The sequence below is a fragment of the Natrix helvetica genome (genome assembly GCF_964273705.1).
Source record: "Natrix helvetica genome assembly, chromosome: 1".
NCBI lineage: Eukaryota > Metazoa > Chordata > Lepidosauria > Squamata > Natricidae > Natrix > Natrix helvetica.
This window is the reverse complement of record NC_138548.1, coordinates 108,219,044-108,244,172: the sequence shown is the minus strand read 5'-3', so window position 1 is coordinate 108,244,172 and position 25,129 is coordinate 108,219,044. Positions and strand designations below refer to the sequence as shown.

The 25,129-nt window shown below is 39.2% G+C and overlaps 1 protein-coding gene across 8 annotated transcripts in view; it reads left to right on the top strand.

Annotated features, from left to right (window-relative positions):
• PTPN5 (protein tyrosine phosphatase non-receptor type 5) overlaps positions 1–24,844 on the top strand; it is a 74,816-nt gene extending 49,972 nt beyond the window's left edge. For 5 of the 8 annotated variants that reach the window (XM_081940424.1, XM_081940423.1, XM_081940427.1 and 2 more), the window contains 9 exons: positions 1,552–1,790; positions 5,593–5,782; positions 7,684–7,768; positions 10,025–10,104; positions 10,631–10,768; positions 13,987–14,097; positions 15,185–15,345; positions 22,928–23,041; positions 24,624–24,844. In XM_081940424.1, the coding sequence (XP_081796550.1) occupies positions 1,552–1,790; positions 5,593–5,782; positions 7,684–7,768; positions 10,025–10,104; positions 10,631–10,768; positions 13,987–14,097; positions 15,185–15,345; positions 22,928–23,041; positions 24,624–24,720 (1,215 nt within the window). In that variant the 3' untranslated portion in view covers positions 24,721–24,844. Of the gene's footprint in view, positions 1–1,551; positions 1,791–5,592; positions 5,783–7,683; positions 7,769–10,024; positions 10,105–10,630; positions 10,769–13,986; positions 14,098–15,184; positions 15,346–16,992; positions 17,521–22,927; positions 23,042–24,623 lie in introns of those variants that run through there. The other 3 variants (XM_081940429.1, XM_081940428.1, XM_081940425.1) reach the window with 3 other exon arrangements.
• Positions 24,845–25,129: the final 285 nt, after the last annotated feature.

Below are 25,129 nucleotides of genomic sequence, written 5' to 3'. Positions count from 1 at the left end.
ATTAGACAATTGTAGAGTGCTCTCTGTTATTTTTGCAAAAAAAAAAAAAGTTAAAAAAAATCATTTACTAGGGTAATTAGTTCTCTCAATAAGAGGACTAATGTGGGTAGTAAGATTAGCTTTGCTGTACAGTTTATTTGCTCTTTGCAAAGCTCTTATTCACCAGATTTATTGTTTGATCAAATAATAAGCTACTACTGTACAGCACGATAATCATGCATATTAAAATGCAAAGGAAAAGCTTCTAAATTGACAGTGAACTGTAAAAGATTCAAACCACTTCTACAATGAGATATTCCCTATTGTAGAGTGAACACAGTCAGAATAAGAACAGTGGGATTAGTCCAACTGAATTTTCTATTGAGTTCTACACTTTTTTCCTATTTAATTTTTAATTTAAGAACATCAGAAAGTAACAAAAAGTACAGGGAAAGGTTCTTGCGGTGTAAGTTTAGATGTACACCAATATTAACAAAATATCTTGAGGTCTTTACATTCAAGATAGGAGGAACAAGAAGCATAGTGGGGAGGCGGGGTCAACTGCTTAGTCTAATTAGTCTAGATTACTTTATATTGCTGTCTAAAGTTCCAGGGTAAGGTTTAAAACACTGCACACCAACAGATGTCTAAAAAGGTGAAAAAACTTGATAATGAAATCAGAACCAAACCAATGGCTAAGAAATAGAGAACTGATTTCCCCCCCCCCCCCCCATTAAACTAAGACTACAGTAGTACATATCTTTGTAATGCAGTGATTTTATAAATAAAGAAAAAGAAGTAGAGCATAGGACATATCTTCCTCTGCCCAGCATGCAGCTGAACTGTGAGGAAAAGTCAGCAGGGAACCATGGATTCTCTGAAAAAGAGGTCAAGAGGGATCACGCATCACCTCTAAAATAGGGCATTTCTCCTCCTCAAAGTCCGCTTATCCTTATTCTTTTTCCTTATTAAACGCAGCCTTGTTCCTAATGCCAGGTTTTGGGTGGAAACAGAATAATTGTTGATGGAATTGGAAGTTATTTGAATGCTACACTTCTTGCAAAGATGCTTATGCACAGATTTCTTGAGCCCTTTGTTCCTTTTTGGCTCTACTGGTCTTTGCAGATTTTTGAAACAATACAAAAACCAGTTTAGAAGAGATTTTTAAAAAATGGAATAAGTCAACAGGAAGCTCTCGTTCAAGAAGCCTTCATCTCTGTCATTGGGGGTGGGGGTGGGGTTGTTTTCAGAATCCAGGAACGGTTCCTGGTAATGACCTAGTTTCACATGTGGTGGTTGTGCATCTCATAATAGTGGATCACTGTGTAAAATACACGTAAGCATCCCTGCACATTTTCCAGGGTCTCCACTGTATTCAGTGGCAATTCTACTGAGAAAATTAGTAGGCATAAAGTCTTTCCACCCTGAGTGCAAAACTATAATAGACAATTCTCTTTTGACATACCAAGATGCTGCATAGCATTTTCCTTTTTATTTCCTATTCTCTTCAGAAGAATCCATCGGTTTCCTCTCTAGAGGGCATTAAATGCAGTAGAGTTTATTTTCTCATAGGTTTGGCATCTTGTGAAAGCTCCTCCAGAGTCCTCATTTCCCCTCCAAGAGGACAGGCGACAGTCTGTAAGCCGTCAACCATCGTTCACTTATTCTGAATGGACAGAAGATAAAAACGATGATGACTTCCTTGATTTAGATCCTCTACCAGAGTCACCAGTTTTTGACTGTGTGATGGATATGAAAGCAGAAACAGATCCAGCAACTCTTACAGTTAAATCTGTAGGGCTGCAGGAAAGGTAAGGCAGCATGTGAAGAAATGCAATCAGCTGATCACAGGGCAGGGGAAGCTTAGCCATTATGAACAATCAACTTAAATTTGGACCAAATAAACCTATTTTCTTTCAAAAATAAGCAATTCCCTCCTCAGCTCAATAATTAATTAATTCCCAATTAATATTTATGGATATACTCTATGAAACTGTTATGTATTTCTCAAATGGTATTAATATTGTTAAAGTGTTGAATTTCTGGTTATTGAACAAAAGTAAATCTTACCTTGGAAGAAAATGATCCATTTGTTATTCATAGAGTTCATTTGCCGCTGATGCTTTTCCCATAGTTTTTTTATTTGTTTTGATAATCAGTGGCAATTAAAGATAGCTTTGAAAGCAAGAATATGTCATTTGAGAGGATTATTTAGCCTTATCCTCACACCAACTTTCTCAGATATTATAGTCATTTCTCTACTACGCCAAACCTCACAATTATCTTTGTGGGAATACCACAGAAAAGGCTGTGCATATCGCATTCATGCCTCTTTTCTCTTGCTGAGATGAATGATCTGAGAAAAGCTTTAGTCAGGGTGGGTTATCATCTTCTAGGTCTCCATATGTTTGACCTTCAAGGCAAATCAGCTAAAAAAAAACTTAGAAAAGGTAATTCTATGGTACTTTTGGATCTAAAGCCATTGACAAATTTTGACAAAGAGGTAATTCTATGATACTTTTGGATCTAAAGCCATTGACAAATTTTGACAATTATTATATTGTCTGTTATTCTTCTAATAAATAATTATGCTTTCCCTGATCTGTCTTCCTGGGGCATGAATCTTATTTAATAAAGAAGCCATGGTGGCACAGTGGTTAGAATGCAGGACTGTAGGCTATTTCTGCTGACTGCTGGCTGCCAGCAGTTTGACAGATCGAATCTCACCGGGCTCAAGGTTGACTCAGCCTTCCATCCTTCCGAGGTCGGTAAAATGAGGACTCAGATAGTTGGGGGGCTATATGCTGGCTCTGTAAACCGCTTAAAGAGAGCTGTAAAGCATTGTGGAGTGGTATATAAGTTTAATTGCATATATAAGAAGTATTTGTTTTAACTAGAATATTTTTCTCTCTAAGTAGCATCCAACTCCATATTTCAACATTCTACACTCAGAAGGATAATACAATACAGGTAGTCCTTGCATAGTATCACTTGTTCAGTGATTGTCGAAAGTTATGACAGCACTGAACAAGGAAACATTTGACCAGGCCTTGAAGTTGCAGCCATAGTGCCCACAGTCACATAATCACAATTTGGGTACTTGGCAACCAGTGCACAATTTTGACTCAAAGTAGCATGATCACCATTTTCTACCTTCAGTGCTGGCTTCCAACAAGCAGAATCAGGGAGAAAACTGTAAGAAAGTTTGTTTGTTTTGTTTGTTTTATTGGATTTATATGCCGCCCTTCTCCCAAAGGACTCAGGGCGGCGTACAACATTAAAAAACACATATCACGAAAGTTAAACAGAAATTAAATACATATCCAAAAAACAAACCCAATTTATAGGACAATAACATTTTAAAAATGAGATAAAATTAACAGGCCAGGCTGGCTTGCTGGAAAAGCCAACTTTTTAGGGCGCGTCGGAAGGCCCGGAGGTCAGGGATTATGTGAAGCTCTGGGGGCAGCTCATTCCAGAGGGAAGGCGCTCCCACAGAGAAGGCTCTCCCCCTGGGGGTCACCAGCCAACACTGTCTGGCCGACGGCACCCTGAGGAGGCCAACTCTGTGGGATCGTACTGGACGGTGGGAGGCTACTGGTGGCAGTAGGTGGTCTCGCAGGTACCCTGGGCCTAAGCCATGGAGTGCTTTAAAGGTCATAATACCTTGAATTGCACCCGGAAAACAACCGGCAACCAGTGCAGGCCGCCTAAAAGGGGTGTAACATGGGAGCACCTAGGTCCCCCCTTGATAACCCGCGCGGCCGCATTCTGGACCAGCTGAAGCTCCGGGTGCTCTTCAAGGGCAGCCCCATGTAGAGAGCGTTGCAGTAGTCCAGGTGAGAAAGGACGAGGGCATGAGTGACTGTGCACAGAGCATCCCGATCCAGGAAGGGGCGCAACTGACGTACCAGGCGAACCTGGTAAAAGGCCCCCCTGGTCACGGCCATCAGATGTTCTTTTAAACTAAGCCGCGTATCCAGGAGGACTCCCAGATTGCAGGCCTTCTCTGAGGGGGCTAAAATCTCTCCCCCTATCATCAAAGATGGGATGACGGAAACCAGAGCCACTCAGTCTTGGAGGGATTGAGCTTGAGCCTGTTCCTCCCCATCCAGATCCGCACAGCCTCCAGGCATCAGGACATCACGTCAAGGGCATCGTTTGGGTGGTTTGGGGTAGAGATGAAAAGTTGGGTATCAGCAGCATATTGATGATACCGTACCCCAAAACCAGAGATGATCTCGCCCAGCGGTTTTATATATATGCTGAACAGGAGGGGTGAGAGAACCGACCCCTGGGGCACCCCACAAGTGACGCGCCTGGGGGTCGATCCCTGCCCTCCAGTCAACACGAACTGTGACCGATCCAACAGGTAGGAGGAGAACTACCATACAACAGTGTCCCCCATTCCCAACCCCCCGAGTCGTCGCAGTAGGATACCATGGTCGATGGTATCGAAAGCCGCCAAGAGGTCTAATAGGACCAGGACAAAGGAGTAGCCCCTGTCCCGGGCCCGCCAGAGATCATCGACCAACATGACCAATGCCGTCTCCGTGCTGTACCCAGGCCTGAAACCCGATTGAAACGGGTCCAGGTTGACAGCTTCATCCAGGTACTGGGGAAGCTGACGTGCCACCACACTCTCGACAACTTTTGCTACAAAGCGAAGGTTGGAGACCGGATGATAGTTGGCTAAAGAAGCTGGGTCCAGGGAAGGCTTCTTAAGGAGGGGCCTCACCACCGCCTCCTTCAAGGCAGTGGGAAAGAACCCCTCTCTCAATGAAGCGTTGGTAATCGCCTGGAGCCAGCCTCGTGTCAACTCCCGGGAAGCCCAAACTAATCAAGAGGGACACGGGTCCAGCACACAAGTGGCAGCACTGAGTCTCCCCATAATCCTGTCCATGCCTTCGGGGGTCACAGGGTCAAACTCATCCCAGATTGTCTCCACAAGATTCATCCCCGTTGGCTCGCCCGAATCTACCCAGTCAGAGTCCAAGCCTCTCCGGATCTGAGCGATTTTATCCTGCAGATACTGAACAAATTCTTCAGCCCTACCCTGCAAGGGGTCTTCCCTGGTTCCTTGGTTAAGTAAGGAGCGGGTCACCCTAAACAGGGTGTCTGGGCAGTTATCCGCGGACGCGATAAGAGCGGAAAAATGTTGCCGTTTTGCCGCTTCTATCGCCACTAAGTAGGATTTAATATGAATGAAATCACATTCACGACTTGTGGTTAGCAACTGCTTTTGAGTCACTTAACAACTGCAGCCAGAACTGGTGGTTGTAAGGTAGTCAAGTCACACAATTTCTCAATTTAGGACCATATTGCTCTGTGATGGAGTTGCCATTCCTAACTAGGGTCATTAACTGAGGACTACCTATAATTTTTGGTGATCGCTAGGACTATTTGACTGAAGGTCCCAGCTAACCTGGTCATAGTTTATTGACTAGAAGCACAGTATGTGAAGGGAAATGTAATACAATACATCCAGAATGCTGAAACGATGTATGAAAATATATCTTGGATTTTTCATGTTATCTGGATCTGGATAAGGGGACATAAGTGATTCATGCTGATCTGTTTCATAGCCATTAACAGTTACCTCTGTATATCCAGGCGAGGTTCAAATGTTTCGCTCACGTTGGACATGTGTACTCCTGGCTGTACTGAACAAGGGTTTGGCTATATCATGTCTCCCAGGGAAGACCTAGCTCAAGAATACCTCCAGACAGCATCAAACGTTCTCACAGAAGAGGAGCTGCACCAGAAAGCTTTAGATCCTTTTGTTCTTCAGACAGAATTTTTTGTAAGTATTTTGGTGTCCCCGTTCCCTAATAAGAGTTGATAGTAGCATTACCCAAACTGGAGCACATCAGTTCTCACAATGAACTGAAGAAAAGTATAATATTCAGTGAAATCAACTGCAATAATTTAAAATAAGACATTTTTAAAAATTAAATTCATTAAGCTCTAGGCCAGGGGTGTCAAACTTGATTTCATTGAGAGCCGCATCAGGGTTGTGTTTTACCATGGGAGGCATGGCCAGGGGGCGTGGCCAGCTCAGTGTCACTCATGTCGGGCGCCTGTGGTGGCCCCAGTGCTCTGCCAGTGAATGGGCTCCCGAGCTCTGTTTTCAGCTGCGACAGCCTCCTGCAAATCTCTGCCAGCAAAAATGGAGCTTGGGAGGGCTGCCTGTGGCCCTCTCGAGTTCAATTTTCGCTGGCAGAGGCACCACAAGCCAGTCCTTCACTGTTTCCAGGATGGTCCCGCAGGCCAGATCTAAGCACCTAGTGGGCCGGATCTGGCCTGCAGGCCTTGAGTTCGATCCCCCTGCTCTAGGCGATATCTAATTAGAAGAAAGGAAAATGTGTTTTTGGTGCCCTGGATCTGGATCTAGAAATATTTCAAGGATGACTCAACCCCCTCATTTCATGCATGGATTTCTGGAATAAACCTCCCTTTAGGACATCATTCAGCAGACACGTTTAACTTATTATTCAAACCAATCTCTGCATTTTGAAAGTTTCAAATTTATCCTACCTATGGCTGAATAGGGAGGAAATATGAACAGATTTAGGAGACATGACCTTAGTAAAGCAGAACAGCTTTGAAAGGAAGCAAAAGCAAACATCATTTCTATATTTCATAAATATACAACAAAAATAAACTTATACAGTACATCAGCATACAGCATTTGCATCTATCAGAACCAGATTTTTATTCATTTACTGGAGAGTAGGGGCATATAATAAGAATGGAAATCTGAAAGAATGGAAATGTGACTTGAAGTATAGAAAAAATGCTGAATGCAGGGAACATTTCCTGGTAATGTAATTTCCTATCCTTAATCTCACAGTATTGACTAACTTAACTTAGATATGATCCATTGCACACACACAAAATCTACATATTCTTGCACCTGTTTTTATGAAGTGTTGCAGGTTTCTTCCTAGTAGCATTGCTGCAACAGTGCTTTCCAGCCTTATTTGTATTATCACCAGATGGGTCTTCTGCATCATCAGAACACACACAGTCATTTATAAATATCACACAGTAATTAAAATAAATTGATTAGTTTTACTATTCTTTGTACAGCGGTGCTTTTAATGACTTGCATTCCCTTTGGTCTTATCTTGAGTAATGAAGTGCATAAAATTAACATAGATTTATTTGATATGTCAGAAGTATAAGAGGATTTTTGTTTTGTTTTTCAGAGGAGTAACTATATTTTGAGCTGTTATAAGGTTATCCAATGATCAACTAAGTTATTAAAAAGTGCCAGTAGGAAAAATATTAGTACAACAAATATTAGATTCAGATTCATAAAAAAGTTCAGCCATAGAAATTCACTCTGTCCCAGTGCAATGTGGTGCCCAGGAATATTTTAATAAAGAAAAGGTAGAGCTGCAATATAAACTGGTTTTTCTTCCTGGAAAAAAATAGAATATAAATCTAAAAATAACAAAAAATAGCAATATTACAGTTTAATCCCATTTATATTAAACTAAAATAAAAGGGCTTTCAATATACCTCACAGTTCCTTTAGTAGTCAAACTTTTCAATTCATTGGTTTTAAATCTGGATTGAATGAGTTTTCACAAGTATTACAGTGTGCTTTTTTTAAAAAAATCCACTTAAATCATTTTTAAGTGAAAAGTTATTAGGATTGTAATATGTCTAATATTTCTATGATGCATCTTTCAACAGGCAATTCCAATGAACTTTATTGATCCAAAGGAATATGACATTCCAGGTTTAGTCCGAAAGAATCGTTACAAAACAATTCTCCCAAGTAAGTACATAGAAATCCATTTTTAGTACAGAAGCATTTTGAACTATGTGTTAATTGGTATGTTTGTGAACTTACAAACACTTTTAAACTTGATGGGATTTGCCATAGTGGTGAGTTGTGGGTTATGATAGCTATTTCCATTTGTCAGGAAAGATCACTGACTTACAGAAGCATTTTGGAGTTGTTCACCAACTTCCCACAAAGAATATGGATTAAGATCAGCAGTGCAGTACAGGTAGTCCTCGACTTAAGACAACAATTGAGCCCAACTTTTATGTTGTTAAGTGAAAAATTTGTTAAATGAGTTTTGTTCCATTTTATGACTTTTCTTGCCACATTTGTTAAGTGAATCACTGCAGCTGTTAATAACACAATTGTTAAGTGAATCTTCCCCATTGACTTTGCTTGTCAGAAGGCCACAAAAGGGGATCACATGACCCTAGGACACTGAAACCGTCATAAATACGAATCAATTGTCATTTACATCTTTGAACGATCACTAAACGAACTGTTGAAAGTTGAGGACTACTTATACAAGTAGTCCTCAATTTATGACAACAATTGAGCCCAAAATTTCTGTTCCTAAGCGAGACAATTAAGTGAATTTCCCCCCATTTTGTGACCTTTCTTGCCACAGTTATTAAATGAATCACTGCAGTTGTTAAATTAGTTACACAGTCGTTAAGTGAAGCTGGCTTCCTCATTGATTTTGCTGGTCAGAAGGTTGCAAAAGGTGATCACATGACCTTGGGGCACTGCAACCGTCATAAATATAAGTCAATTGCCAAGCGTCTGGATTTTGATCATGTGACCATGGGGGTGCTGCAATGGTTGTAAGTGAAAAACATTCATAAGTCACTTTTTTCAGTGCCAGGGTAACTGAATGGTCACGAAATGAACTTTTGTAAGTCAGACTACCTGTACCTTTGACATTCCTAAGTAGTAACTATGAATCTCACAAATTGAATGTTGAGTGATTTCAGTATCTCTCAGAGCTTGAGAGATAAATTGATCAAAATCTTTAGTATTTCATACCATTTTAACCAATTGTTAGAATTTCTGTTTGGAGGTATCCAAGGTTATTGTGTTGGACTGCATTGTGTTTCTGATATGGAAAATGTTACGTTGGATGTTAGTATTTACTATTTATCTGTTCTCAATAATTATTCTGATTATTTTGATGAGATGGACTAAAAAATTATATCAACTGTTCAACTGCTTCCTGAGATGTGTTTTTCTTCTATTTGAAATATTTCTGTAACATTCGGCCTGTCTTAACACTTTACAATTGCAATTCCATTCTTAAAAAAAGCTTTAAACAGTTTTCAATTAGAAAAGTTGCCCATAAGACGGAATACATTGTTCTGAAAATAAAATAAAATATTTAAAAATTTCAAAAATAGATGTTCATTCCAGCTAGAACTGAAAGATAAATAGGCACTTAACTTAATGATCAGTTAGTTGCTTGCAACACTATAGTTAATTGCACTTAGCGAAAGAAATGATAATAGTCTTTAATTCAGCTAATGTATACTGTATTTCTTTTGCGGATTTACAGATTTGTTGTGGGTAATTTCTTTTAAGCCTTTTGTCTCAAAATTCCACCCTAACCATATGAAAATGGTTGATTTCAGAATTTTCAGGGGAGGAAAAGTTACTGCTCAAAAGCAGCACAACATTAAATCCTATAAAATTATAGCAAATCTCTGCCTTTGCACTGGCATTTAGACCTGGCTACATGCAACGTTAATAATGATTAGTTCGGCAATAAGAAAGAACACTGGATTGTGAAAGGTACTGCAGCACCCTGCTCCTTCAGCATTGCTATGTTCTGTTCACTGCCACAAAACGTGGTAAAAGTATTGACTAATATGGCTTGCAAGGGGAATTAAAAAGGGATGTTAAAATCTTATTGGGTACTAGTAATAGCATCTAAATACAGCCCTAGGGTTGTATCCCACTGAATATTAGCTGTGGGTGAGCAAAAGCAATGAATGCTTTCTCCAGGCCATCTGGATTGTCTCTGTGGGAAGCAGAATTCTGAATTAAATTCTGAATTGGGCAGATCTTCAGCTGAAACCATCAGGGTCGTTCTTGTGTTTCTTCAAATCAAACCTTTGCCCAGTTCTCAGAATTCCAGATTGAAAGTCTTCTGTGTAATATTTTTGTACAATTCATTTTTGTGTGTGAGAGAAAGGAAACCTTTTTTTGCTCCTTCCAATCTATAACTCATCATTGCTCCTTTCCATTTTCCAGATCCTCACAGCAGGGTGTGCCTTACCTCAGATGATGAAGATGATCCTCTCAGCTCTTACATTAATGCTAATTACATCAGGGTAAGACTGGCAGCTCCAGATAATCTTTTCTATATAAGAGGTTTTGTTAGGCCTCTGTTGTTTTTCAGTAGTTCCAGAATTCCACAATCATTTCAGTCCTTCCAGCATGCTGACAAGAGACACAGATTCAAATCTCAATGTTGTAAAATATACATGAGGTAATTTAAAGTGTGACTTGCTAGCAATCTCTGATAGTGAATGACAGTCATGTTTACCACCATAACCTTTAGAATCCAACAAGGCCCCAAAACGGGGTGCCAGTTGTAACCCTACTCAAATGAATTTCGGCTTAACTATACCTTTGACATAGCATAAATTGCTCCTATTGCCATAGGAACCATTCGTTTTTGTATAAATCAAAGTTCTGCTGCTTGTGCTTATTTGTTTCACTTGATGTGAAGCGTGAGTGTGAGAATATTTGTTTCTAATTTACTAAACAGCTTCTGAATGAAAACTGAAGGACTGAGGTATACGTACGTTTCAGCACTCATGAACCTTGTTGGGTTTTTTGTTGTTTTTTTGCTAGGGCTATAGAGGAGAAGAAAAGGTGTACATTGCTACTCAGGGACCCATAGTTAATACTGTCAGTGATTTCTGGAGAATGGTATGGCAGGAGCATTCTCCAATCATTGTCATGATTACCAATATAGAAGAGATGAATGAGGTAATGCTGAATCTCTATTTTCTATTTTTTTTTAAAATTCTGTTTTGTGCCTTCGGTATATTCCTGAATAAAACATTATTCCGTTCATAAAACTAGTCTGCTTTGTAACATGGTAATCAAGGTAAAGTTAGAATATAGTATAAAAGTTTGATGAATAAAAGCTTTTATCATTTACTTGGGCATCCCAAAAGTCCCTTTTCAAAAGGCAACTGGACTTCCTTTGTTTTTGTTTGAAGACATTTCGCTTCTCATCCAAGAAGCTTTGTCAGTTGTGAACTGAAGAAGCTTCTTGGATGAGAAGCAAAATGTCTTCAAGCAAAAACCAAGAAAGTCCAATTGCCTTTTGAAAAAGCACCTTTGGGACAACCACAATCTGAATGACTGAGTATTTCCATAGACATATATTTGAGCCACTCCCAAAGTACATTTCCTATTTTTCTTTTGGGGCTAGAGCCTCTCTTTTGAAATGTTCCTGTTGCACATTGATTCTTGTCCTATTAGTGCTTCAGGTGCAAAGATGAATACTGATCAGAATATGATTGCAGTAGAGCAGGGCTATCAAACTCAATTTCATTGCAGGCCACATCAGGGTTGTGTTTGACCTTGGGGAGGGGGCAGGGTATGTGCAGCTGGGGTAGGCTTGGCCAGCTCAACATCACTCCATTTTCAGCCACGATATATATATATATATATATATATGTATGTATGTATGTATGTATGTATGTATGTATGTATGTATATATATATATATATATATATATATATATATATATATATATATATATATATATATATATATATATATATAAAATTTATAGACCGCCCCGTCTCCCCAAAGGGACTCGGGGCGGTGGCCTCCTGCAGCCCTCTTCCAGCAAAAATGGAGCTTGAGGGAGGGGGCTGCACTCGAGGGGGGCACCGTTTTCGCTGGCAGATGACTGAGGGGGCCATTGCGGCTGAAAATTGAGCCAGGGCAAGCCACACACAGCAGTCCATGGGTCTTAAGTTTGACACCCCTGTACTAGAGATATGCAGCAGCACCTAGTTTTTCTAGAAAAAAACTGACAAGTACACGAGCAATGATGGGCTAATGCCATGTTAAGGCCCTACCAATAGGGTATCCTGCCAGCAAATTTTATGGCCCTTGTTTCCACCTGTTCAAAGCTTGTTTTGTTTTGCATTAGCAACTTAGCATGTATTTTGGATTGTCTCCTTGCTGCCCTTTCCAATTGAGCCATGGCACAGGAGGGTAGCTTTAAGAAAACTATAGTTGAGTTGGCAAAATGTTTGACCAATCATGTAGAAAAGTAGCATAGGTCAGCTCTTACCAATCACGTTGTCATTCTATTCATCATAATTTAAAGCTGCAATATTATAGAGTTGCTACAAAGGAAATGGAAATCTTACACATCTGGAGCTCTCTGTACACACTTGTGCTTTATCAGAGAGACGTGGCTTAATGAAGTCATTCATTACTGTTCAAGACTCTGGGACGCTTCACAATTTTTCCATTGAAAAAAGAATTGTGTTGTGACTCTAAATATAGACTGCAGGAGGAATATTTGCGTTCACACTATATACATTAATTCTAATAATCCAAAGATTAAGGCTTCAGTACTGTTGCACTCTTATAAAATGTAATGTGAACTGACAGACAGCCCACAGAAATGCGTGGGTGTTTTTCATTTCAGCTGCTTCAAGACTGAGCTATAGATAGCTACTAGCACTTCTGATACTGTGTGTGCTCTCCCCCCCCTCCTTACACACACATACCCAATGGAATGCTGAAAGAAAAACTGAAACAACAGAATGAGACATAATTTGCTATGGAAGGAAAAGCAAAGGAAATATAGATTGTGTTTTAAAATGGGCCAGACTTACCTGGGGGCTATGCAGGAAAGAAATCCCCTAATTCACTCCTATGGGAGATGCAATTGAGAAATAGTTTGGATGGTTTATGAATATTGCAATCCAAGCCCGCTTGCCCCTAGTCACAAGGCCCAGGACATCCAAAAGCAGCCCATCCTGTGCATCTCAGTGCACACACACACACAGCATAAATGTATCTGATTAGACCTCACAGATACACTTGTATACATACACATGTAGGAAATGTGTGTGCACACTCCCTGATTAGCCCTTAGAACAGAAACTATATATATCACACATATACAGAGAGATGAAAATATTTCTTCATTACAAAGTATACAGATACCCCCTATAGCTACTATAAGTTAAGGGGTAGAAAAAATCTGCATGCTTTCCCATGTTTGACAGTGGACAAACATGAATGGGTAGACTCCAGCAGATGGGAGGACAAAACTGAGCATTCAGCAGAAGAAATAGTTGGCATTATACAACAATAACATTTCTCATCTACCTGTCAAATTTCACACCAGCTGCAGTTTTCAGGTCATCTTCAAAGCCAACCCATATAAGGGACATTATAGATCTCAAAATGAGTGGTAATAAGAGCATTATTGACAACAGATAGTCCTGGACTTACAACCATTCATTTAGTGACCATTCAAAGTTACAACAGCACTGAAAAAAGTGACTTACGACCATTTTCCACATTTACAATCATTGCAGCATCTCCACTCCCTCTCCTTCACATATTTTAATCCTATACTTTCTATTTTCTTGTATCCTTGTATTATACATATGACAGTATAACATAAATTTGTTTTAACGTTTTTTTAAAAACAAGTTCCTGTAAATGTTCTAGCCTTGTTATCTGTATCTCATTCTTCCAAAAATTAAATAGCTTCTGGCATGATGGTGCTTTTTTATTATAGTCTCAAATGGGTCTAAATTTAATTTTGTTGTTTTTGAACCCTGAATCCTACACTTGAATTTAATCTTGTCATCATCAAAGTTAAAATTTGAATTGAAACTTGGCTGCTTTGCAACTCCCTACTGGTTCCTTTTGTTACTGTAATAATGACATGAGAAAATTGAATGTGATAGGGTTTTTTCATTTCTGCAGTTCTTAAACCAAGAAAAATATAGAAAAATATATGGTTTAATGGGGAGTCGGGGGGAGAAAGCCAAACATTCTGACCCAGGTAAAATACCACTTTACATCAGTTAATATTTTTACTTATCGCATAACTGATTTCTGAAAATATTCTGCCATAATTCAAATGTACAGTATACTTTTCTTATTACTTTTTGCAGACACCTGCCTTTATAGCTATGATTTTATTTTTGCCTAGAAATGTACAGAATACTGGCCAGAAGAGCAAATTACCCATGAAGGAATTGAAATTACAGTTAACAGAGTCATACAAGCAGATGATTATCGGTTAAGGCTTATTACCCTAAAGGTAAGATATAAAGTAAGGGATTACTCATAGACAATTCAATAAAATTTTTAGAAATGTTCTTTTCAGGATCATGCTGGTGCTGTTTTTTCTAAATTTCATTTGGGTACGCAGCACATTGTTCTAATTGTGCAGCTTGGGATCCAAAAATTATAGCCTAACATATTTGCAGAGCTCCAGATTGAAGGAAGCTTTAGTAATGTTGATAGAAAGAATATGTCTAATATGAAGGCCATCAAGCTCTTTGTAGAACAATTTGAATTATGAGCCATTCCACTTGCAATTTATTACCACCTGTTTTCTCAATAGGCATTTCTGATCTGTTTTTGTTAAAAGTCCTCCTAAATGTATTGACTTTACAACAACTTTAGTATTTGTACCATATCTAGATTCCTATATTTGAGTAGGTTAGACATTGTAAATCAGGTCTGTAAGATCTTTGGTGTGACTGATGTGACTATTGTTAAACCTATGTGGTGACCACAGTATGGAAGTATCTGCACTCTGCAGTGATCTCACCAATTGCCAGAAAACCTTCCATGGAAACTTTATTTTCTGCAAACACATTCATAGAAATTTCAGTGCTGGTTCTCTCAGACACTTTTCTTTCATCCTCAAAAGATCAATCCTTCTAAAGATAGAAATAAATATTTATAATTCACGCCTTTCTCTAGCACTGTTTCTATAAAGTAAGTTGAGTACAGAAACAAAAGAACAATAATGAATTACAGAATTATCTATTATTTTAGCAGCCTTTTTTGCCTAGAGAAGTTGAATATTTTAATACTTACCCATTCTAAAAACAGCTAAATATATATTTCTAATATGTATATTTTTCAGCAAAGCCCCCCCCCCCCCAAAAAAAAACCCATGGAATATAATTTTCAGGAATCTTCAAACAAATGCCAGTAGTTCGTATATATCAACGAAGAATGTTAAAAGTCTGAGTCATCAAAATTGTTACCTTTGGCAATTCTGGGCTGCTTTTTGTGATTTCTCTAATGAGAGATGTTTTTCATATTTGCAAAGAAATTCATGTGTTGAATTTCTAATTCACTTGCTCCCGATTTTCTTGCTGACTGTCTTATAGAATGGCAAAAAAACAAGAAATCTGAAGCACTACTGGTATACATCTTGGCCAGACCAAAAGACCCCTGATCAAGCACCACCGCTGCTCCAACTGGTTCAAGAAGTGGAAGAAGCCATGCAAAATTCAGAAGAAAAGAATGCTCCAATCATTGTTCACTGCAGGTAAATTATTAAACATTGTTAGAAAGAAATGAGAGGGGGGAAATGATACTTAGGTAATTTTCCTATATCCCTGACAATCATTTGAAACATCTTTTGCTTTTAATGTTATGTACAACACTGAATTTATCTTTCACTTTTTCTTTGACATTTTAGACACACCTTTTCTATGTGTCCACACTCTTAACGTTCTAGCAAGGAACTATCCCTTACCTCTAAACTGGCAGAATCCAAAGGAACAAAATTTCCACATTGGGTTTCTCTGTAACTAGGGCATGATCTGACTCTCTTGTGCCTGTTAACCCAGTGCAGATGAAATGTGAACCGTGTAACCATTTCATTTCTCTGAAATGGTTATAGGATCCTGCTTGAGCAAGTGGTTGGACTAGGAAAACCTCCAAGGTCCTTTCCAGCTCTGGTGTTCTATCTGTTATCGTGTTTTAATAATAGGCTTATTGTGTATTTTTACTGACCAGTTCTGGATCTGATTCACAATGTGTTGCCATTTCCCATCATTTTTTCTCTTTTCCCTTATAGCATTGGCCCCGAAAGGGCCGCTAGAGTCCGGTTCTCCTGGCCCTTTTGATATGGCCACCTGTCCACACTGGTCCCTCACTCAGGCACCTCTACTGGCCTGGGTTATGTAGGGTTGTGGTGGTCAGTCTCCTCTCAGCAAGTACGTTACATGGTGCAGTGATGATCAGTCTTTTCCCAACTGGTGGGTCACGTGATAAGATGATATTCATGTGGCTGGTCAGCCCTTCTTCCTTTTGCTCTCTCTCTCCTCTCCCTCTCTTAAATTGCCTGCTGAGCTCTCCTTCCACTGCCTCTGCTCCTTCATGGATTCTCTGCTTGCCCCACAGAATCTTCTCATATCCTGTCCCCTTTTCTCCCTCAGACTTGCCTCACTGAAGCCTCTCCTATCCTATCCCTCCTTTTCCCCTCAGGCTTCCCCCATGGAAGCCTCTCCTCTCCTCTTTTCTCCCTCAGGCTTGCCCCATGGAAGCCTCTCCTATCCTCTCCCCCCTTCTCTCCCTCAGGCTTTCCTCGCAGGATCCTCTCCTATCCCTCCTTTCTCCTTCAGGCTTGCCCCACGGAAACCACCTCTATTGTACCACCTTTTCTCCCTCAAGCTTGCCCCATAGAAGCCTCTCCTCTCCCCTTTCCTCTCTCAGGCTTGCCCCACAGAATCATCTCCTATCCCCTTCTTTCCCTCAGGCTTGCCCCACAGGAGCCTCTCTTATCCTCCCTATTGCCTTCACTCCCTCTCTCTTTTGCCAGGCCTCTTTCTCTATTTCCCCGTTAAGCCTCCTTTCCTATTCTCTCAGGCCTCCTTTTCCCCAGCCTCTCTCTCTCAAAAAAGGCCTCCTTCCTCCTCTCACACTCCCTCGGTCCCCTCTTCTTCCCACCAAAACCTCCTCCTCCTGTTCCCTTCTCCCCACCCTGCTACACCCCTATTATCCATTGTAAAGTGCTGCAGATACTATAGAGATCAGTTTAAAAATATGTCTCAATCATCAATTATAAATGCAAATCAAATTAAAGCATGAGCTCTGTCATACCACAACCACTTTAGGAGGATAGCCGTGCCCAACTAAAAAGTAATTATTTCCTTTGAGACAATGTCACCCAGGACTAATTAGTTTTCAGAACTTCCTGGAATACACAGAGCACAGCAATCAGTCAATCAGTGAGAAACTATCTCCCATGTCAGCAAGCAAAGGTCAAGAGCAACACCCCTAAAGATGTGTTACTTTCTAACAGGACCCTGCCTCTTTGGAGGAGCTTTCTACGATGTTCCACAACATATTGCCACTACTGAGTGTACCAAGGAAGCCCCTGATTATAAATGCAATAAGCAGATTTCATAGAAATCTTTGTAGGACTTATAACCACCTACTGGTTAATTCCACCCTCAGGAAAATATTGAATTGAGCTGTATAATTTGAGGCATAACCATTGCAAATATCTTTCTGATTTATTTTTCATATAGTTTGACTTTGATTAGCAGAAAGAAGCATTTAACATGTTAAAGCTAAATTCATTTTTAGTAAGATTACAAAATGAAATATTGTATAATGAATATTTATGTTGTTATGCAAAATTGTTTTAAGTACCCCTTGTACAAGCACATTATGGATAATGGGATAAAGGTATCATGAATCTCTACAGCATTTTTCATAAACACAAACCATGTGAGAACATAATGTGCTATCATAATCTAAAGTAATAAAGTACCATTTGTTCTGAATGTTCTAAAAGTATATTTTTTTCTGTTATACTGCAGTCAGGTAGCTGTATTATTGTGCTCTTTAAATTCAGTATTTCTCTTTTAACAGTTTGCTTTAAATTTACATTAACATAATTCTTTACACTCTACGTGAAGGCATATTATTTGCAACTTGCTTCCAATGTGTATGTATTCCTTTTCATCATTGTTTTCCTTGGAGACTAGTATTCATTTCCATTCTTCTATATATTCCCAAATATTATAGTCGTCCCATACAAATCATTAACATGCTGCATCAATCATTTCCTTGCTTTAATTTCTTTCCAAATTATTTCATCACTTCTAATTTTAATTCCATTTCCTGCTTGTGTCTCTTTGTTTAGCTTTCTTCACTCACTTCTAAAACAATTTTAATGTCTTATCAAAATGTTCTGCCTCTTTTACTCTTAATTCTTCCTTGCTCTCTTCATATACATTCCTCACAATTATCTTTTCTTTCTGTACACATTATGTAATATATTTCCCTCATACTCAGTTTTTGCAAGAGTTACCTATAACCTATTCCTCTTCATCATTCCACCAAATATCCATTTTCATGCTTCCCATTCATGCAATCCCATATATGTCTTGGCACTTTGCAATATAATTCTCACTGTATTCTAATCAAATTCCACATTCTCTTTCCTTACACTCACTTTCCACAGTGAGGGATCCTTGGTGATCTCTAAGCTTGCTTGTTTTCTTGCAGATGTTTCATTACCCAAACTAGGTAACATTATCAGTGCTAGTGGACTGATGGACTAGCACTGATGACGTGTTACCTAGTTTGGGTGATGAAACGCTTGCAAGAAAACAAGCAAGCTCAGAGAGCACTAAGACCCCTCATTTCAACCCTGAGCTATAATTATTCTTCTTTATTGGTAGTTTCCACAACGAAGCCACAGGTTTCCATAAGGCATGATTATTATCAAATGGGAACATATCAGTCCAGGCTTTCACATTTAATAATATTGAAAAGTATAGTTTACATTACTTTCACTTCATTGATGCCTTGAATTTCTTCACTGGGAGCCAGTGTGACTTGCAAAGCAGTGATGCTATATAGACAAATCATGATTTGTTCCAAACCACATGCACTCTTACATTCTGGATTAATAGCAGCTTTTGAAAGCAATTCATGAGCATCCTATGGAGAATAATTTACAACTGAGAGCTACATAAGGTGTGAATAAAGCAGAACCTCCTGCTTCAGGAATGGGTGCACAAAATAAATATGGAGGTCCTCTTGACCATAGCTGCCACCTGTTTGACCATCAGCCCCAAAAGACCTCTACCCCATTGTGTATCATCTGTGGGGAGCGCTATCCATCCAAGTCAAAAATAGAAACTTGCCACAACTCTGAGGCCCTAAAACCCACAGCTACTTGATCTTGCTAGAATTGAGTTAAGGCCTGTTCTTTCTGATCCAGACTGTTACAGCCTCCAGGCATTGGGAAAGAATCTGAACAGGATCATTTGGACAACTCAGGGCAAAGAAGTACAGTTGAGTATCATCAACATATTGATGGTATTTAACCTCGTGTTGATGAATGATCTCACCAGATGTTAGATAGGAGTGGGGAGAAAGTCATGGTCTCAGAATGTAAGAATTCAGGGCTGGATCTCCCTCCTCCTAACCTTGGCTGAAACCAATCTCAAAGATGGAAAAGAACTACTGCAAAACCATACTCTCTTGCTCCCAACCCTGCCCCCCCCCAAACTAGCCCAAAAGAATGCTATAATCTAGGTGGAACCTTAATTTAAAAACAGATGAAATATTAATGAGATTAATAGGAAGGATTAATATGAAATTAAATGCAACACAAAATCTTTTAATGAAGCAATATATATTTCTTAAGTAATTTCCAATAGCGAATAGTATGAAGGGTGTGCATATACATAATACCAAGGGGGGAAAACCCAATCAAATATATCGTATTTTTCGCCCTATAAGACGCACTTTTTTACTCCAAAAAAGAGGGTGAAAATCTGGGTGCGTCTTATAGGCCGAATGTAGCCACCTGGGCAGTGGTGGGTTTCTGCTGGTTGGTCAATGAACGCGGAAGCCCTGCCCCTGTCACTCACTCGCAAGTCCTTGGCTTTTTTTGCATCGGGGCGGGCCCGTACTCACTAAAGCAAGTACAGGGAAGTCCTTTGCGCCAGCTGGAAAAGGTCTTCACTTCCCCCCCCCCCCTTGCAGCATGCCCCATGCAAAAAATGGCGAGATCTCTTCTGAGAAATGTCTTCTCGGGCTGGCCGGATCTCTCTCCAGATCTTGCGGCTTTTTCAGGGTTTTCTTTAAAAAAAAACACCTGTCCGAACTATCTTGAAAACCTGCGATGTTGCTTTAAAACAAGCCTTTGCACAGCTGCCCGTCTTTCCCCTCTGAAAGCAACCTCGCAGGTTTTCACGATCGTCTGCAGAGGCGTTTGTTAAAAAGAAAATGGTCTTTTTTGTGCATGTAGGAGCTGGCGGTCAGGGCGCCCTGAAGCAACGCGCTCCGAAGCAGCGGAGCCTCGTCCTTTTTAAGCAGGAAGCAATCAGAGAGAAGGCGCGCTGCTTAAAGATTGCCTGCTTAAAGATCCCCTGCGAGGGAGATCCCTCCCCCCCCCCAGCGGAGGTTTGTCCTTTTGAAGCAGGCAGCGATCAGAGAGAAGGCTTAAAGATTGCCTGCTTAAAGATCCCCTGCGAGGGAGATCCCTCCCCCCCAGCGGAGCCTCGCTGGGGGGGGAGGGATCTCCCTCGCAGGCGATCTTTAAGCAGGCAATCTTCGGAGCCCATCCGCGGGGGGGGGGGAGGGATCCCCCTCGCGTTCCTCATCTTCCCGGATGGGCTGGTAAGGGGACAGAAAAGGTTGTTCTCCAGTTGGGACGGAGAGAGGGACAGACAGACAGAGACACAGACACACACACACACACACAGTGAGTGATTGAGTGAGTGACAGACAGACAGACACACATATACACACAGAGTGACAGACAGAGAGGAAGGGCAGAGAGAGAAACAGAGAGATAGAGAGAGAGAGAGGGAGGGAGAGAGAGTGAGAGACAGACAGACACACACATGCAGAGTGACAGATGGAGGAGGGAGGTGAGAGAGAGACAGAGATACAGAGATAGACACACAGACACACAGAAAGAATGACAGAGAGAGAGAGAGGGGGGAGGGAGAGAGAGACAAAGAGCTAGACAGAGAGAGACAGACAGACACACACATACAGAGTGACAGATGGAGGAGGGACGAGAGAGAGACAGAGATACAGAGACAGACAGACACACAGAAAGAATGACAGAGAGAGACAGAGGGGGGAGGGAGAGAGAGACAAAGAGCTAGACACAGAGAGACAGACAGACAGACACACAGAGAAACAGAAAGAGAGAGAAAGAGAAAGAAAGGCAGAAAAAATGAAAAAAGAAAAGAAAAAAAAGAAAGTGGGAGAGAGAGATGAAAGAAACAAACAAAGAAAGAAAACTTATGACCACAATTGAGCCCAAAATTTTGGTTGCTAAGCAAGAGCGTCGTTAAGTGAGTTTCACCACAATCTCCTTTTTACAATCTCCTTTCCAGCAGCATTCACTCAAACCAGATGCATATGAGGGGGTTATGAGACCACTAGATGAAATATGCCTGGATAAGAGAGCACCAGATGAAATATAAGGGGGGAAGGGAAATGAAGAACATATTGGTAATATTGAGAGTTCTTTCATTTCTGGATTTCTTGCAGAAAATTGTTCTTAAACTGCTGTTAACTTTATATAGTTGATATAAAATATTTTACTACAGTATTTGGTTCAGAATCTTTTTTTTCTAGCTTTTCCTCCTTTAAAATTGGGTGCGTCTTATATTCCGGAGCGTCTTATAGGGCGAAAAATACAGTAACATCTGTAGATCTGAGTGGAATGACTACATAAGTTGCATTTCTTCTTCCTGGGGGCTTAGCTGTTGGCCCAAATAATGTAAGTGACAATGATGGAAAGTCATCTAAGAAGCTTTCAGCAGAGCTAAAGACTTTCAAAACCGAGATGCTCTTGGACCATGAAGTAATTGTTACTTGCTGTTTCTCTTTATTTAAAATGACATGTTGACATATAAAAGCTGACAGAAACCAGATGCCTCACATAACATCTCTCTGGAACTTTATCCTGTAACATTTTATCCAATAAAACTGCCTTTTTCTGAAATAATACAGGGCCAATGGTAAAATATATTCTGTTGGTTTTTTGTTGCATAAATTAGAGCCAGATAAAGAAAATGTAAGCTCATTAAAGTGTCTTTTCATATGCTCGGTCCACATTCAGTCTGTGGGTTGAGTAGCACTTCTATCCACTCCCCACATATTCTAGTATAACCGTCCCCCATCACACACCTACCAGTAATTTGCAGTCAGAGGATAATACGTGAGAAACCAGAAGGCCACCATGTTTGTACACATGGACAAGAAATCACTTTGGGCAAGCAAAGAGTTTCAGTCTACTAAAGACTTCTATTCCTATACGCAACCATATTATCTGAAATAAATAATAATACTTTCCTAAAACTTGAGAACACGTGGTAGAGCTAAACAGTTACGTTCAGTACCAATAAAGGAGAATATTCGCAGCTCAGAGTTCAAATGAGTCCCTGGTTTTACATGATGAAAACTCTTTAATTTCACAACATATGGACAGACTTAACCATAGTTGCAATTGGGAAAATGTGACCATCCTGGACCAAGACCAAAATGCTAGGGAATTTCTAGAAGTCAGGATCTCACATTGACAAAACTGTATCTCTATTACTATGCAAAAGAAGCAATCAACAAGCCCAAAAGGGAACACAAAGACCAAAAAAACGCCTCCCAACCAGCAAATAGCACCCAGTTGAGCATAGATTAACTCCATCAGACCAACAATCAAGAAGTAAACAATACTCCATACCCCAATCAAGGAACTTCCAAACAAGTTAATAGTAAACAGCCCAACCAAAGAATCTCTAAGACCACCCTCACCAACACTGACAGGGCAAGCCACTAAAATATAAAACGAGAACAAACCCCATTCCTTACCACCACCCATGATATTTCATTACCTAATTTTGGGTAATGAAACATCTGCAAGAAAAAACCAAGATCAGGGAGCACCAAGGACCCTCAGTTATGTTCAATTTTCTGCTTTGACTCTTGACTTCTGAATGGTGTTATAATATCCCCCTGACCTTAAGCTCATGAACTCAGTCCCAGATGGAAAACTCAGTCCCAGATGCGAAGAAGGTGTTCTAAACAATGTTTTATTTTTTGGAAGATCTTTGTCGTCACTTTTTAATTCTTTCTCTGGCCAGTGCAGGGATTGGGAGAACAGGCTGTTTTATTGCTACCAGCATTTGCTGCAAACAATGGAAAAATGAGGGCATGGTTGACATACTCAGAACAACTTGCCAGCTACGGTTAGACAGGTAAGATAATTTTTCCGCTCAAACCAAGGTTGCACTCTTAATCCAGCACTCAATAGCAGTCCCTTGCGGAGAGGGTGCGGCTAACAAATTAAATTTCTATTTCTAACAAATTAAATTTCTATTTATTACTTTATAATATGTAAACAGGTATTTATTGCTTCAGAATAAAACTGTGAATGTACAAACATGGGAAAAGTCAGTGATTTATCCATAAAAATATTATAATTTGTAAAAAGTGTTAAAATTCTTGATTTTTGATTTTTTTTTCTGTGTAGCACTGATTTTATTCCACTTAATTTTATTCACTTTTTTTCTGTTTTTATTGTCTAAGAACACAGTGGATGAGATGGACTTTTAACTAATCTTAGAATGAATCATTATGGATTTTTTTTTCAGTTGTGAGTTCAATGAGATCAATACAACCAATTTTGTTGTATTTAAGTACAATGACAATAAAGATTATACTTAATATTATTTCCAAAACAATTATGTGTCAAATGAAAACTTAACCTTCTGTGTATATTAACTCAGTGGTATTTTTTGAAAAATAAACCTCGTTTGTATTTGACAGATAGAAAGTCCTGTATTTAAATTAAGTTAAGTTAAGTTAAAATATTTGTTCAGAAAAAGACTTAGCAGGAATATATTTCTCCTTAGTAGCTTAATTTAAGTATAGAATCCAAAAACAAAACTCCCACCCTCCCACATCTTCGGAGATTGAAATGATTATTTTATAATGGGCTTTAAAATTCTAAGTGATTTAAGGACTATAGTTCAGTTTTACTTGTGTTCATTCTTTTTTGTTGATAACTATTTTCAAATGTGGCACTAAGCTTGCATTTTCCAAATGGTTCCATAACCTACCAACCAATTTCTACTGTTAAAATTCATTAGCCATCTAACTACAGCAAACAAATGCATTGAAATCAGTTTCCTTTCTGAATACCTTTTTATGAAAAAGCATTAGAGCTAGCAATAAAGTTGCCTGCTTCCTAAGTCAGTCCTAAATGTGACCTTTTATATTTGGTCTTATTTCCATTAGTTTTGTACAGGTAGTCCTTAACTTAACAACAGTTTGTTTAGTTATTGTTCAAAGTTACGACGACACTGAAAAAAGTGACTTATGACTGTTTTTCACACTTACGATCATTGCAGCAGATGGTCACATGATCAAAATTCAGACTCTTGGCAACTGAGTCATATTTATGACGGTTGCAGTGTCCCGGAGTCACGTAATCCTTTGCGACCCTCTGACAAACAGAGTCAATGGGCTAGCCAGATTCACTTAACAATTATGTCACTAACTTAAAAACAGCAATGATTCATTTAACAACTGTAGCAAGAAAAGTCATAAAATGGGACAAACTCAGTTAAGAAATGTCTCACTTAGCAACATAAATTTTGGGCTCCCTTGTGATTGTAAGTCAAGGACTACTATACTGTATATCTTTTCTGGAAGTAAAACTAGTTCTTCCCTTTTTGGGAGAGGGGGCGGTTTAGAAATCCAAAAAAATAAATAAATAATAAATAATAGTTTCCTCATCTTTTTAAAATTTAAATTCTCCCTTGCTTCTCTTTCCAGGGGAGGAATGATCCAGACTAGTGAACAATATCAGTTTGTCCACCACGTCATGAGCTTGTATGAAAAGCAATTCATTAGAGCATCAGCAGAAGAATGAAAATTCAGAATCATTTATTATGATAAAGACCAAGGGGACTCTGATCAGAATCACATGTACGACAGAGCTGAGAAGATTTCAGAATTTCAGAGCAGAAGATATTTATTTATACATATAAATATATATAAATTTTATATATATATATATATATATATATATATATATATATATATATATATATATATATATATATATATATATATATATATATATATATATATATATATATATATATATATATATATATATATATATATATATATATATATATAGTTTTACTTTCATATTGCTTTATTTTGCATTCGAGAATTAAGATACTGCTTTTTTTCAACATGTGACAGGGTGTTATCTTCACTTTAAAAATAAAAAGTCCTGTTTATACTGTAAATAAAATTGATAGCTTCATTTG